This window comes from Podarcis liolepis (assembly GCF_965112155.1).
Source record: "Podarcis liolepis genome assembly, chromosome: 1".
Classification (NCBI taxonomy): domain Eukaryota; kingdom Metazoa; phylum Chordata; class Lepidosauria; order Squamata; family Lacertidae; genus Podarcis; species Podarcis liolepis.
This window is the reverse complement of record NC_139554.1, coordinates 14,293,697-14,310,529: the sequence shown is the minus strand read 5'-3', so window position 1 is coordinate 14,310,529 and position 16,833 is coordinate 14,293,697. Positions and strand designations below refer to the sequence as shown.

The 16,833-nt window shown below is 42.8% G+C and overlaps 1 protein-coding gene across 1 annotated transcript in view; it reads left to right on the top strand.

The window, feature by feature from the left end:
• The window catches only part of ASPG (asparaginase), a 66,567-nt gene continuing 49,734 nt past the window's right edge, over nucleotides 1-16,833 (top strand). Inside the window, 3 exon segments of the mRNA XM_083518571.1 lie at nucleotides 1-211; nucleotides 9,664-9,793; nucleotides 11,038-11,149. Of these exon segments, the coding sequence (XP_083374697.1) occupies nucleotides 43-211; nucleotides 9,664-9,793; nucleotides 11,038-11,149 (411 nt within the window). The 5' untranslated portion in view covers nucleotides 1-42.

Genomic DNA, 16,833 nt, shown 5'->3' with positions numbered 1-16,833 from the left:
TCGCCCTTTCGGCCAGGTAGCGGCATCTCTTGAGGGGAGACCATGATGGCAGCGGAGGCAGCGCAAGCGGGCGGCTTTCTGGGCCGAGCCCTCTCGTCCACCGAGCCCGCTCCGGCCCTCGAGATCGGCGGCGGCTGCGGGGCCGTGGCCGAGGCGCGGGTGCTGGTGATCAACACGGGAGGGACCATCGGGATGGTGCCTCAGCCGGAGGGTGAGCGAGTGAACTTGCTGGGCAGCATGGAGGGTTGGGTCTGTGCGTGTCTCCTGTGGGAATAAAGACCCCGCGCCACCTTCAGGCAGAGGTCCCGGCAGGTGGGAATTCGGCAGGTGAAGCTTTTCCCATCACCTGTTGAACTTCAGCCTGATAGTTTCCAGAGGGGTTGACCCAGTAGCCTGTTGCATCAAAAGTGACAGAGTTTTATAGTACCTCAAAGAGCAATGCTCACCTCACACACTTTAAAAGGTAAAGGGACCCCTGACCATTAGGTCCAGTCGTGATCGACTCTGGGGTTGCGGCGCTCATCTCGCTTTATTGGCCAAAGGAAGCCGGCGTACAGCTTCCGGGTCATGTGGCCAGCATGACTGAGCCGCTTCTGGTGAACCAGAGCAGCGCACAGAAATGCCGTTTACCTTCCCACTGGAGCGGTACCTATTTATCTACTTGCACCTCGACGTGCTTTCGAACTGCTAGGTTGGCAGGAGCAGGGACCAAACAACGGGAGCTCACCCCGTCACGGGGATTCGAACCGCCGACCTTCAGATCGGCAAGTCCTAAGCTCTGTGGTTTAATCCACAGCACCACCTGCGTCCCTCACCCACCTTACCTGGGAGTAAATAATTTTCTATAGCTCAGCTGGTGGAGCATGAGACTCTTAATCTCGGGGTGGTGGGTTCGAGTACCCCATTGGGCAAAAAAAAAAGTGCATTGCAAGGGGTTGGACTAGATGGCCCTTGTGGTCCCTTCCAACTCTACAATTCTGTGATTCTAACATTACAAACCAAACTTGTTCATGAGTAGGATTTGCTCTTAGCCTGGCTTTGGGGGGATGGCAGAACACTCCATCTGATGTTATGTGCAGAGTTGCAGGTAGTACATGGGAGGTGGGGATTGTGAACACGCAGCTGGCTAGAGGAAGCCCTATGTGCGGGTTTCTCTTCTAGCTCAGGGTATTGGGCTACTTATTCCTTCCTCCAAGCAGGTATTTGGACTTGTAGAATGGCTCAGAGTGTTCCTTTGTTTCAGTGGCTACATGCAGAAGAGAACAAGGCTCACATGGGCATAGCCAGGATTTTTGTTAGGGGGGCAGAACCTCAGTTAGCTATATATTTTTAGTGATTTTTACTAATTTGAGGGGGCAGCTGCCCCTCCCTACCCCCTGGCTATGCCCATGAAGGGTCATGTACTGTTTAGTTATTAGGTGAGGTGCCGTTTGTGCATTCAAAGTTGTGGAAATTCCAGTTATTAAATGGTAGAGCCAGGGGTAGGCAATGTGGTGCCATCTATATTTTGCTGGATTCCATTACCCACAATCCTTAACTACTGACCAAGCTAAACTGACAGAGGTTGATGGGAGCTGGAGTCCAGCAACATCGGGAGACGGCCATGTTTGCAACCCCTGGGCTAAAGAGACACTTTATATAACAGAATTTGTAGACCTCTTAATGACCTTTTATCCAAGAACGACATGCTCAAAAGTCACAAAGCATCACCCAGTGCTATTTTTCTAGAAAAAGAGGTGCCGGAACTCACCATGAATACCTCCCTCGTTCTCTTAGAATGGCAGTGGTGCCCATCTGAGAGGTGCCGGAACTAAGTCCCGATGAGTTCCAGCTGAAAAAAGCCCAGGCATCTCTGTTTCACATCCTGCTGAACTTGCAACCCCAGCAGTTAAAGCGAGGATAAGGAAATTCAGGTGGAGGCAGGAGTGTGGGGTGTGAAATGTATCATCTCAAGCCTCTTTGTCTGGCCCACAAAACTCTCCCCAAGCCCTCCCCTCACTAGTCCTCCAGTGTTTTTGGCTGGCTGGTATGTGTCTTTGAAGTCTGATAATCCTTCTTGTGTGTCTGAATGGAGAGGGATAGAGTATATGTGTAGATACTAGCCTCCTGCACAAAGGTAAAATTCACATTCATTGCTCTACCCATTTTCCTCTGGCTTTGACCACCACTGACATGTGGCCCCCATAATGTCGTTTGTAGGGAAATGTGGCCCTTCGGTTGAAAAACGTATCCCCACCCAAGTTAATACTGGTTGGGAGAAAGGATATTTTCATTACCTTTCAGTGTGTGTTTATAGCCCAAGTTGAGATGCTAATCTGCATTAGTGAGTTTGAAACCATGGAACATAGTTTAGTAAACACAGAATGTGAGAGCATGGCTACTGCAACTCCACCTACAAGGTCACAGTTTTCTCCAGATCACCATTAATTTAGAGCAGCAATTTCACAAATGCAGAGACTGAAAAGTGGGATGTTTACCCTTCTGCCACTCTTTAACCATTCTGATCAATCTGTGTACAGTAATGTGGTTTTGAAAGTGGAGTTTGTTCAAGACCTGTGGTTTTCAAAATCAGGATAGCTAGAATGTGGCAAAAGGTGATAATTCTTCATCCCTTTGATGTATGCTTAGCCACATTAGTAATTATTAATTCAGAAATGAGGTATCAAATAGAAGTGACATTAGGAGTTCTGTGAGAAGATCTCCTACGTATTTTGCCGTTAGGTAAAAGGAGCCATCTCCATTTCTTTTCTTTTTTCCTTCTACTATGGACAAACTCATTACATTTTCCTTTTCACAGTTGCTACCAGTGCTGTTTACTTGTTATTAGCCGTTGGAGAGCATTGGTTGCAAGATGACAACTTTATTTATTACATTAGCTCATGCTTCAGTCAGGCTAAGTCCACACCGTACATTTAAAGCACACACACCTCTGAATCTTGGGAATTATAGTTTGTCAAGGGTGCTGGGAAATGTAGCTCTGGGAGAAGTAAACTACAGTTGTCAGGATTTAGGGGTAATTTAAATGTATAGTGTGTATGTAGCCTCCATTTCTTTGTAAAACAGGGCAGTTTTGTGCAACAGGACAGGGACAAATAATCTTATTTCATATTTTGCTTCAGGAAGGATAAACTCAACTGTTTACATGCAATGTATGAGACAGATTGAGATCCTACAAGTTTAGAGAAAGTCAAGATTCCTTAGTATGACATTACTTGTGCTGAAGTGGACCATACTGTGCTTGTGCTTATTTCATTTCATAAATCCGTTATACCTTTCCATTGTAGAGATCTGCCAGAGGTCATTAATTTGTTATAGTTTTTAAGGATAACGTTCATTAATTTTAAGACGGGTATGCAACAGACAACTCACCCTTTGATTAGTCTTAATCCCACTTGTTACTTTGAAAATACAGAATTCATAATGAAAGCTTGTGAACCATGTATAGTTCTGAATCAACCTAGGATGGTTCCATTTTCCTCATCTGAATTGATTGATTGCATTCCTTCCTCAGCAAAAGCAAATAAAAACAAATAGCAACATGGGGTAGGTGTGGGTTGGTGCAATCAAGATAAGGAAAACTAACAGAAGGGAAAAGTTACTATTACCGGTATATTGCATTACATTATTTATTTATTTATTACATTTGTCAGTAGCTTTATTCTGTGGTTCAGCTCAAGTGGCAAAATATCTTGGGCTGGCCTTGGGAGGGAGAGAGAAAGGATGCAAGAGGGGGCAGTGATGATCTTAAGTTAAGAGATAAATGCCTAGATGGGCAATTTAAAAAATGTATAGAAGTACAGAGGGATTTAAAAGCACAGGCAAGGAGAAAATAAAAACAAAATGAGTGAAAAATAGCTTTTTTGCCCTCTTTACCTGGTAGTCCTGTCTCTGTAATAGACTTTGTTAGGAGAGAGTTTTCACCTGGGTGACATGGAAAGCATTGGGTGGTATTCAATGTGCTTGTCACAGGGCAAGGATTTATGCCTGCGCAATGGAACTCCTCCCCTCCTCTTTCACACACACCCCTGCCAAGAATCAGAGGGAATTTAGATAAGTAAGCAACAATCTTCCTTGGTAGGAAGTTCACAAAACCACTCCTAGAAGAGGGGGACCTAAGCCCCACCAGAAATGCAGTGGGAGGACGGGCAGGCATGGCATGCCTCCAACAATTCCAAAAAAAGAGGGCTTCCTAACTCCAACCTCATTTTAGTCCGTCTTATCTGCTGCATTGGAAAGCTCTTCTCATCTATTGGAGAAGCAGCTGTACTGCTTGGTTGGGCTTCTGAGCTTGTGCATGTGTCTGCCTGCCTCCACGATTCATTCTGGATTGCAGGATTGCTATGGCCCAGAGGCACCCAATGAAGTGCTGATTCCAAGGAATGGTGAAATGTGAGAGGCTAATCTGGGACCGCTTGGAAGAAGGCCAAGGGCCACAGATTGCCCACCTCTGTTATGTATGTTATATACAGTCATAAAAAGGTAAAGGGACCCTGACCATTAGGTCCAGGCGTGACCGACTCTGGGGTTGTGGCGCTCATCTCGCGTTATTGGCCGAGGGAGCAGGCGTACAGTTTCCGGGTCATGTGGCCAGCATGACTAAGCTGCTTCTGGCGAACCAGAGCAGTGTACGGAAACACCGTTTACCTTCCTGCCAGAGCGGTACCTATTTATCTACTTGCACTTTGACGTGCTTTCGAACTGCTAGGTTGGCAGGAGCAGGGACCAAGCAACGGGAGCTCACCCTGTAGCGGGAATTCGAACCGCCAACCTTCTGATCGGCAAGTTCTAGGCTCTGTGGTTTAACCCACAGCACCACCCGCATCCCATATACAGTCATACCTTGGGATAAATACGCTTCAGGATAAGTATTTTCGGGTTGTGCTCCATGGCAACCCGGAAGTAACGGAGCGCGTTACTTCTGGGTTTTGCCGCTCGCGCATGCGCAGTCAAAATGACGTCATGCGCAGAAGCGATGAACACTTACGTTCTTTTCAGGATGCGAATGGGGCTGCAGAACGGATCCCATTTGCATCTCGAGGTACCACTGTATATGAATGTAAGCTGTCCAGAGTGGCTGAGGAAACCCAGCCAGATGGGTGGGGTATTATTATTATTATTATTATTAATTATTATTATTCTGAAGACTCTAGGTATAGGCAGACTGAGATCATTCAGATGGACTCTAAATGTATAGCACCGTCTGGATCCTGTACATCATGGAAAAGGTTTCTTTGGTCTTAGCTGTGCAATTTACATTATGTATTTCATCAGTTGGGAACAAAGCATATGTGTAGCGAGTCAGCTAGAAATCGAACACTTGTCTGCTGCATCTATTGAAAACAAAAGTGCAGTGCAGAGTTTGTCAGTTTGCCACTTCCTTCCCCACCTCCACATTCTCAGAACTTGCACTTCTTGTAAGGAGGTAGTACTTGAGATGTGAATCATTGAATGCTCTGTAATATACGTTCCCACTGAATTCATTTTGCATTAAAGAATGTACGGTACAATTTTCATTCATTTCTAGATGTATCCCTGGATGTAACAAATTAAGCCAAGTTGTCAAAATTTCCCACTTTTTAATAGTGGAAAAACAAAAACAAAATGTATTTTTCTCTCTCCAATATTTTCCAGGTTATTTTCAGTTGCAAATAGTATGTACTGATCTCGGCTCTTGAAATTCTAGCGCATGAATGTGCTCAAAATCACTGCTTATGGCAACTATCCTAAATTATGCATGTAGCAAAATTCTGTGTGTGTTTACTTGGAAGTAAAGTCCTGCAAGGAAATCAATGGGATCCAATGTAGAGTATAAACATTCATTTGCCGTTACACTGTTTTTCTTATCTGCATTTTTCATCACAGATGACTCGATCTGTAATACATTAAGGAAACAGCTATTTTATCTGCAGTGGAACTGGATGTTTATGTGTCTTTGCCCAAGGGCTTATGTGTCAATCATTAATAAACAGTTAGCTTCTTGATCCAACTTTCATTTTCCGTGTATAAGTTCTATGGAAGTTAAGACTGCAGGTAGATTTTAGTTATTTCAGATTTGAAACACACATTTCCCAGTTTACCATTCGGATTGTTTATTTCTGTTTACAGACAGTAACCTGTCCCCCACAAAAAGCTTGATACTTGCCTCTGGAGGTTTTCAAGCAGCTTCACCCTCCTTGTTTCCTTTCTAATTTAGGCAGAGGATTGCAACAGCTGCGTGTGTCATGTTTATTGTGAGCACTGCCCTTAGCAAACACTTCAGATGTTAGTGAAATGTGGCAAAGTGGGTGAAGTTAGGTTTCCCTGCAAGCCCATCCCTTTTAGGGAGTGTTCTCTTAGAAACCTCTAACCTTGACTTTAGCTTCTGTCCTACATGAATACCTGCATCCTGGGCATATGGGCCAGCTATGTCTAATCTTATTTAAAAAAATATTCCCCCCCCAAACATAACATAAACAAAAGCAAATAAAAATAAAATAAATTGCCAGCTGACATTAACAACAACATTAACAATATTCCATCATAATTTAAACTTAATAGTGTAGGATTCACCTAATATGACCTGTCTTGTGGAAGCTCTGTGCAACAATATCTGCTTGTGAAATGGGGCCTTTGCATCCTGTGCACCCCCAAAATTGGCTCTTTTGGGGGTGCCAGGGAAACGCTTGAAACCACAAATTAATATAGGCAGTCCATATCTAAATGATATCATGCTTATAAACCACTATTATAAGCTGTGTTCAAACAGAAAAGGCAGCGTGTGGGAATGTTCAGGGATGCAGGAGAGCATATATTGTTTGATTACAGTGGTATCTCGGGTTAAGAACTTAATTTGTTCTGGAGGTCTGTTCTCAACCTGAAACTGTTCTTAACCTGAAGCACCACTTTAGCTAATGGGGCCTCCTGCTGCTGCGCCGCCGCTGCACAATTTCTGTTCTCATCCTGAAGCAAGGTTCTTAACCTGAGGTAATATTTCTGGGTTAGTGGAGTCTGTAACCTGAAGCATATGTAACCTGAAGCATATGTAACCCGAGGTACCACTGTATATCCTTTCCAACTTGTGTTAACAAGTTCCACAGTTTAGCAGAGTAACATTCCCCTTTTTAAACTTACACAGCAGATACGTTTGCTCAGGCTCGCTAAAGCCTCTATAATAGGTTTTGTTGGTAATTCCCCATTTAGTCCCTCATAAAAAGATAGACATGACACAGTCAGTAGTAGTAGTAATAACAACAACAACAACAACAACAACAACAACAACAACAACAACAACAATATATTTATACCCCACCCATCTGGCTGGGTTTCCCCAGCCACTCTGGGCGGCTTCCAACAAAACGCTAAGATACAATAACCTATTAAACATTAAAAGCTTCCCTAAACAGGGCTGCCTTCAGATGTCTTCTAAAAGTTTGGTAGTTATTTTTCTCTTTGACATCTGGTGGGAGGGTGTTCCACAGGGTGGGTGCCACTACCGAGAAGGCCCTCTGCCTGGGTTCCCTGTAAGATGGCTTCTCGCAGTGAGGGAACCGCCAGAAGGCCCTCGGTGCTGGACCTCAGTGTCTGGGCAGAACAATGGGGGTGGAGACGCTCCTTCAGGTATACTGGACCGAGGCCATTTATGGCTTTAAAGATCAGCACCAACACTTTGAATTATGCTCGGAAACGTACTGGGAGTCAATGTAGATCTTTCAAGACCGGTGTTATATGGTCTCGGCGGCCGCTCCCAGTCACCAGTCTAGCTGCCACATTCTGGATTAGTTGTAGTTTCTGGGTCCTCTTCAAAGGTAGCCCCACATAGAGCGCATTGCAATAGTCCAAGCGAGAGATAACTAGAGCATGCACCACTCTTTTTATAAAAGTATAAAAAAGAATTTACTCACACATTCTGTTCACAATTGGATCCCAGAAGGCAGACTTAGCTTAGAAAAGCAATATACTCCTGGAAACTATCCCATAAGGAAACAGTCCCTTTGTCCTCACTTGGCTGGAAGAGAGGACATCTTAGGCTAAGCAGATGTTGCTTCTTCGATGAATGTAGTCAGAGAGAGAGAGATGGCTGACCAGTCCTGCTATTCTGTTACCTGGGCAGGTGAGGTCACACCCACCTCTAGTCACATGCAGAGGAAGTCTGTCCCAGACAGGAGAAACAGGAAGTTCTGATTGGCTGGTCCAGACATCCCCTTTTATGTCTGCTCTAGGGAAGTTGTACTTGAGTTGACTGCTCTTGAGTTTCACATCCCACACAGTGAGCTCTTAAGACCATTGAGTAGTAGATGGTGGGTGTTTGTCCTTCCAGCCTTGGAGTATATGTCTTTTTGCCACCATAAGGGATGGCAGATGCACAACTTAAGATATAATTTAAGAGTGTATGAACATGATCTGTGTCTAATTTTTGGTGCACAAATTTGTATACAAGTTTTAACCTTATGCAATTAGCACAACATTTCGAGGAGCTAGCCTTTATGGTGTCTTGAGATTGCTGCTATTTTTTGTCATCTTGTTATTTACTATTCAATCTTTTAAAATTGTATAAAATAAAATAAATAAAAATTGCAGGCATTTATCCAGAGGTTTTGGGTTGCTGTTTTTTTGCTGCTGCCATGCTCTTATTATTTTATGTCATTTATTTAATATTTGTATATGTGTAAGCTGTTTCATACATGTTTTTTAAAAAAATAATTTTTATTGAATGGTTTTATGTTACAAAAAACAATACAGCCATACTACCACTAAATATAATTAAGAAATAAAAAATTACATACATCGATATTTAGTTTGTTATTTGTTATTTATCATCTTATTTCCTCCCAAACATTGCATACAACAACACACATATGTGCAGACACCCACACACCCACACCTGCACAGAAAATGATAATAATGAAAGTAAATATTTCCCCCCTTTTATCTTCCAAAATCTTTGCTTCAACTTTGACTTCCTGTCAAGTCCCTTTGCATATGTTTTATCTTACATTCGAATGTACACAAAACAATAAACCTTTCTATATAATTTTTCTAATACATTCTGAAAACATAATAAATCCTTAATTGTAGTCCACCTCCTTTATCACTCGAATGCTAGCACGGAGTCAAAACTATTATTGTATTTTTGAACATATTTTTTGTAAACATCCCATTTTCCCGCTAATTTTTGCTTTGAGTTTCCTCTGAGTTTCCTAGTCAGTTGAGCCGTCTCCACCAATTCCTGTAATTTGATTTGCCAATCTGTTATTTTTGGAGCTTCGTGATCTTTCCATCCCTTGGCCCCAAGTATACGAGCCGTCACCAAGTATACTGTGGTTGCATACAAAAATACCTCTCTTAGATTTTTTGGGATCTCTTTATCTAAAATACTTAATAGAAATGCCTCCGGTTTTTTAGTAAAAGTTATCCCCATCATCTTTTTTAATTCATCGTATATTTCCCCCCCCCCCAAAAAAAATAGTTTCATACATGTTTTGGAGAAGTGGTGTAAAATGCTATTAAATAAATAAGAAAGCAAATAAATAAATAAATATCAGAAGCCTATGCTGTATTTGTAGAATTTAAACCAGTTTTCTTATATACCTTGAGCAGATGATAAGGAGGTTCAACTGTCAGATAAGAAATTAACGAACATTTTCTTTTATTCACATTTTTCTTTTCTTCCTTCTGTTTTCTCAGGCCTTGCTCCTGAGGCCAACATGCTAGCAGGGGCCCTGAAGAAGATCCCAATTCTACACGATGCAACATATGCCGAGGAAACGAATCTGTATTCCCGCCTTCACCTTGGAGATGACACCTTAGTGCTTCCGTATGTATTAGGGAAAGAAGAGTTTCCTTAGAATTCTGAAACTTTCTGTGTAGTAGCATGTGCTTTTAGCTTTTTACCCGATTGTTAGGGCTTTGTATAAGCCGCTGCACAGAAGTAGCATAGGATGTGACATGCGTCAGAAATCAGATTCCTGAACACCTCAGATTTCATTTCTTTTCAAGGCAAATTTCAAACCTTCATGGTTGGAGATACTGTATGTTTGAAACTGTTTGGGTGATGAAATCTAAGAAGCCAGTGGGTTGACTGATGCTCATCCACACTTTTACTTGGTCCATATTTTGATTGTACTGTGTAATGATTAATTCTCCTGGATCCGAGAGCTTTTCTAATTAATCTGCAGCTTTGGCTTTCAAAAATCCGATCTTACTCGCTGCATTGAATCATATCAGACATTCAGAAAATTCAAAGAAAGTTTGCTAACCAACCTTCAGTTCAGCAGGTAACTTTCTCTAACGGACAGCAGATTTGCTGTTCATTAGAGAAGTACCTTGGGAATATGATTATCTTTTTTATAACAGCATACCACTGAGAGGAGTAGTAATTAATACAATTACAGTGGTACCTCGGGTTAAGTACTTAATTCATTCCGGAGGTCCGTTCTTAACCTGAAACTGTTCTTAATCTGAAGCACCACTTTAGCTAATGGGGCCTCCTGCTACCGCTGCGCCGCCAGAGCACAATTTTTGTTCTCATCCTGAAGCAAAGTTCTTAACCCAAGGTAATATTTCTGGGTTAGCGGAGTCTCTAACCTGAAGCGTATGTAACCCGAGGTACCACTGTATTTACAAAAAAAGAAAAAAAAGTGGTTGGCAGATTGTGTTAGAAGAGGTATTCCTTTTTCTGTCTTACTCATGAAGGAATACTTTTTCTACTATGGTATCTGCTGTATTGTGTGTATATCATCTTGAACAAAGGTTACTTTTGGTTTTAGAACTCTTATTTTTTTTTACATGCATAAGAGCAAAAGAAGGTCCATGTAACTGGATGCAGATTTAATTGTCCAATATTTCAACTGGCTAAGATTTCTTCAATAGAATAACAGATGAGATAGGAAGAGAAGTTTATGAAGTTCAATTTGTGTCACAGAGTGAACTTCCTCAGATAGCAACAATATCCCCTTGTAGGCTTTCTTACCATGCACAGCCCAATGTTCAGGTTTCCAGTGGAAAAGGGGCTGCAACTAAAATAGTTCATTTCATAAAAAGTTTTTTTTTCTTTGACAGCATTTCTAGACAAAATAAAAGAATTATCTACACCATCCTGGAACTTTCTCCACTGCTTGATTCTTCAAATATGACTCCAGCTGAATGGGACAAGATTGGCAGTCTCCTGGAGGTATTTTGGATTAATCTTGTCATGCTGTTGGTCACAGAAAAAATATTGAGCCATAGCTAACTAAATAAATTTTGTGAGCAGAACAACTTTCGCTTTCATAACGGGTCTTCTCCCCTCCCCTCCCCCGGGTTCATCCCACATTATCTCCAGATCTGATCCGAAGGGTTGGGAGAACCCTCAGAATATATCTAGGGGAGCACATGGGGAGAGCGGGAGGGGAGTCACATGCCATATGCAGAAGTCCTCATGTAGGGAGTTACTTAGCACTATTTGGAAACAACCATTGTCTTTCACATTGTGATTCCAACAGCCTAGAATAGTTTACATGCTGACAAAACGAAACCACTTTCAGTATCCATAGGGTAACTGGCAGGATGTTTCAACACATGCTGTTCTTTACCAATCTTCGTCGCTGACCAGCAAATGAAGCACATGAATAGTTTTTTTTAATATTCACAATAACATGCTGTTTCCATTTCACCCCTCTTTAAAAATGCAGTGGTACCTCGGGTTACATACGCTTCAGGTTACAGACTCCGCTAACCCAGAAATAGTGCTTCAGGTTAAGATCTTTGCTTCAGGATGAGAACAGAAATTGTGCTCCGGTGGTGCGGCAGCAGCAGGAGGCCCCATTAGCTAAAGTGGTGCTTCAGGTTAAGAACAGTTTCAGGTTAAGAACGGACCTCCAGAACGAATTAAGTACTTAACCCGAGGTACCACTGTACATGCATACATTTAAAGCTTATTGCAACATAAGATTTGCTCCTCAAGGGCTGGCTTTCTGAAGCAATCTCATGACCACGTTGCTAGAGCAACAGCAAAAGTCCCTACATAATCCAGAGTTTTGGTTCTACCCAAAGCTTCCAGGATTAATCTGTAAACAGGATCAAACTGGAATCTAGGATCCTGCTCACAGGATTGTCCATGGAAAAGTCTGATGTAACTTTAATGCAATCAGTTTTCTTTTGCAAAGTTCTGGTTTGTGTTTCTTGCAACACATCACCGTTCTTTATCTTGCCATTTCAACTTCCAGTTAAAATCCGATTGACCACAAGGTGGAGGCATAATGCAGCTTTGAGCACTGCAAGGTTTATTGCATGGTAATGCCAGTTAGACTTTTCTGGATCACAAAACATTTTGGCCTTGAGTTATTGAGGAACATAATTGATTTTTTTAAGCACTTCAGTGGGATGAGAAATGGAGGACTCATAGCTCATTGGTAAGGCACATGCTTCCCATGCATAAAGTCCAGGGTTCAGTTCCTGACATCTCTAATCAAAGGACCTGTAGCAGCAAGACAGCTTTATGCTGAAGACCTTCAAGAGTTGCTGTTTGTTAGAGTAGACAGTATTGGGTGAGATGCATCTAGTGGTCTGACTCAATGGTATATGGCAGCTCTCTATATACAGAAGTATTGACTTGCATTGCATTTTTGTGATTATGCCTAAAAGCTCTGCGATGAGTCGGCAGTTCTGGGCTAGATAAGCCATGTACCTGACTAGGTATAAGGCAACTTCATATATTCTTCATAAGTTTGGGGGAAACTGCCCTGGAATTTTCAATCTGCTAAATCGGGGAAAGCGAACATGATGTCTTCCAGATATTACTGCACCACAACTGTCCTCCGCCCTAGCAAGCATGGCTTATGGTTAGGGACAATGGTCACGAATAATGAGAGCTTTACTGCAGTACCATCTGGACGGCATTACGTTTGCTGTTACATTAACAGAGGATCCAGTTACAGATAGGTAGCCGTGTTGGTCTGCCATAGTCAAAATAAAAAAATTCCTTCCAGTAGCACCTTAAAGACCAACTAATTTAGTTCTTGGTATGAGCTTTCGTGTGCACGCACACTTCTTCAGATACAAGAAGAAGAAGTGTGCATGCACACGAAAGCTCATACCAAGAACTAACTTAGTTGGTCTTTAAGGTGCTACTGGAAGGAATTTTTTTATATTAACAGAGGACTTTCAAATAAACTGCACCCAAAGTCTATACATTTCATAATAATAATAATTTATTATTTGTACCCCACCCATCTGGCTGGGTTTCCCCAGCCACTCTGGGCGGCTTCCACAGAGACCAAAAATACACTAAAATGTCACACATTAAAAACCTCCCTGAACAGGCTGCCTTAAGATGTCTTCTGAATGTCAGGTAGTTGTTTATCTCTTTGACATCTGAAGGGAGGGCGTTCCACAGGGCGGTCGCCACTACTGAGAAGGCCCTCTGTCTGGTTCCCTGTAACCTCACTTCTCGCAATGAGGGAACTGCTAGAAGGCCCTCGGCGCTGGATCTCAGTGTCTGGGCTGAATGATGGGGGTGGAGACGCTCCTTCAGGTATACAGGACTGAGGCCGTTTATATAAGAATGAATATACAGTGGTACCTCGGTTTATGAACTTAATCCATTCTAGTAGTCTGTTCTTAAACCAAAACCGCTCTTAAACCAAGGCGCACTTTCCCTAATGAGGCCTCCTGCCACTGGAGCCCTTCTGCTTTTTGGATTCTGTTCTTAGGTAAAGGTAAAGGGACCACTGACCATTAGGTCCAGTCGTGGCCGACTCTGGGGTTGCGGCGCTCATCTCGCTTTATTGGCTGAGGGAGCCGGCGTGCAGCTTCCGGGTCATGTGGCCAGCATGACTAAGCCACTTCTGGCGAACCAGAGCAGCGCACGGAAATGCCATTTACCTTCCCGCCAGAGCGGTACCTATTTATCTACTTGCACTTTGACGTACTTTCGAACTGCTAGGTTGGCAGGAGCAGGGACCGAGCAACGGGAGCTCACTCCGCCACGGGGATTCAAACCGCCGACCTTCTGATCGGCAAGCCCTAGGCTCTGTGGTTTAACCCACAGCGCCACCCGCCAAACCATATATATATATAAATATTTTAAAAATTGTCCAGTAGCACCTTAGAGACCAACTGAGTTTGGGTATAAGCTTTCGTGTGCATACACACTTCTTCAGATACACTGAAACAGAAGTCGCCAGACCCTTATATATAGTGGGAGGGTGGGGTTTTTCTCAGGAGGGTAGTAGGAGATGGGTGATTGACTAAATGAGTATGGTAAACCTGTTGAGGACTGTTAACGACTGCAATTAGTCCTAAGGAAAAAGCAAGGGATAGTATGCAGATTATTAGCATATGTAATGAGACAGGAATCCAATATCTCTATTAAGACCAGGTCTCTCCATAGTTTTCAGTTTAGTGATAAGTTGTAATTCAACAACTTTTCTTTCAAGTCTATTTCTGAAATTCTTTTGTAATAAGACAGCTGCTTTGAAGTCCTGTATTGAATGTCCTGGGAGGTGGAAGTGTTCTCCTACTGGCTTCTCTGTCTTGCGATTCCTGATGTCAGATTTATGACCATTCTCAAACCAAGACACTATTTCCGCTTTTGTGGAGTTGTAAACCAAATCGTTCTTACACCGGACTGTTCTTAAACTGAGGTACCACTGTAGACAGCTCCATGCCATCTTTTGGACAGAAGAGGGCAGCCTTACATTAGTGATTTGCCTCTCTTGAGACTGGATCCTGGGGCTTCCTTCTCATATGTACTATTACAATGGCCCCAGTTTGCTTAATCTGTTCCCGTAAATGGTATAATCCCCAACTAAAAGAGGCGACAAAGAAATCAGACCATATGACTCATTTGCATATGTTAACATTCCTGTTTTAAAGCAACTGCTAAGCTTTTCTTAATTAGCAGTCTTCCTCTGGTTAAGGACACATCATTAATATGTATACACTGAAGAACAGGTCTTTGAATTTTCTCATAATTAGCTACTGAAAGAACTTCATTTTCTGTTGGCTGTATTCTTTAACAATTAATTATGTTCAAGTCAGAGCTTCTCTGGAAGGAAACATTCAAATGCGAGATAGGAATAAACAAATAAATATGGCTCCATTGGTACAGTGTTTTGTTTTGATTTGGTTGTTGTTAGGCACACAGCCTGCCTCCTCGGTAATATAAGACAGTGTGGTGTAGTGCTTACCGGTAGATTGTTGGACTAGGACCTGTGAGACCATGAAGCTCACTGGCTAACCTTGGGGCAGTCACTGTCTCCCAGCCTAACCTACCTTGCAAGATAAAAAAATTCCTTCCAGTAGCACCTTAAAGACCAACTAAGTTAGTTCTTGATATGAGCTTTCGTGTGCATGCACACTTCTTCAGATACACTGAAACAGAAGTTGCCAGATCCTTCTATATAGTGAGAAGGTGGGGAGGGGTATTACTCAGAAGGGTGGTGGGAATGGGAGATAGGCAGGTAGCTGAGATGAGCCTGTTGACGACTCTTAACGACTGCAATAGGTCTTACAGGAAAAGGCAATGGGTGAGAAGGTGAAAAATGGCTTAGTCATGTATAATGAGATAAGAATCCAATGTCTTTGTTCAGGCCAGGTCTCTCCATGGTTTTAAGTTTGGTAATGAGTTGCAATTCAGCAGCTTCTCTTTCCAGTCTATTTCTGAAATTCCTTTGTAGTAAAACAGCTACTTTGAGATCTTGTATAGAATGTCCTGGGAGATTGAAGTGTTCTCCTACTGGTTTCTCTGTTTTGTGATTCTTGATGTCAGATTTATGTCCGTTTATTCTTTGGCGTAAGGTTTGGCCTGTTTGTCCAATATAGAGAGCTGAAGGACACTGTTGGCATTTGATGGCATAACTACCTTGCAAGGTTCTTGTGAGAATAAAATGGGGAGGACAGAATTACGGGTGGGATTCTACTAATGAGTCCCAGCAGTGGAACCCCAGCACAAGGCATTCTGCTTGAGCAATGGGACTTCTTTCTACCCTGTGCTTCCAGAAATTGGCTCAGGAGGGGTCCAAGATAACCCCCAAAACGGCATGTGGAGGGAAGAGAGGGGTGATTGTTCCATCTGGCAAACAGAAATGCTTGCCCTGATGGAACAGATTAGCTTAGTGCAATGTTGAATCCCTCCCTAGGCACGTCACCTTGAGTATCTCCGAGGAGAGGTGGTATATATACATAAATCTTAATAAGTCTGGTTTGTTCTTCTGGCTAAATGTACACTTAAAAAACCAAACCAGAATTGTCTCACAATAGCAGTGTTTGTATGTCACAACAAACCATGGTTTATCATGATGAGAGGAAATTTATTTTTATGCCACCTTTAAAGGTGATTATTTTTATACCACCTTTAAAGGGACGCGGGTAGCGCTGTGGGTAAAACCTCAGTGCCTAGGACTTGCCGATCGTATGGTCGGCGGTTCGAATCCCCGTGGCGGGGTGAGCTCCCGTCTTTCGGTCCCAGCTCCTGCCCACCTAGCAGTTCGAAAGCACCCCTAAGTGCAAGTAGATAAATAGGTACCCGCTTTATAGCGGGAAGGTAAACAGCGTTTCCGTGTGTTGCGCTGGTGCTGGCTAGCCAGAGCAGCTTCGTCACCCTGGCCACGTGACCCGGAAGTGTCTTCGGACAGCGCTGGCTCCCGGCCTCTTAAGTGAGATGAGCACATAACCCTAGAGTCGGACACGACTGGCCCGTACGGGCAGGGGTACCTTTACTTTTTTAAAGGTGATTTACAAAACATTTCATGTGCCCACACACATATACCGTACTTTTCCATGTACAAGACAAGGTTATTTTATTAAAAAATTATGTTAAAAAATGGGGGTCGTCTTATACACGGGTAGTGCATGGGGGGGGGAGTGGGATTGGTT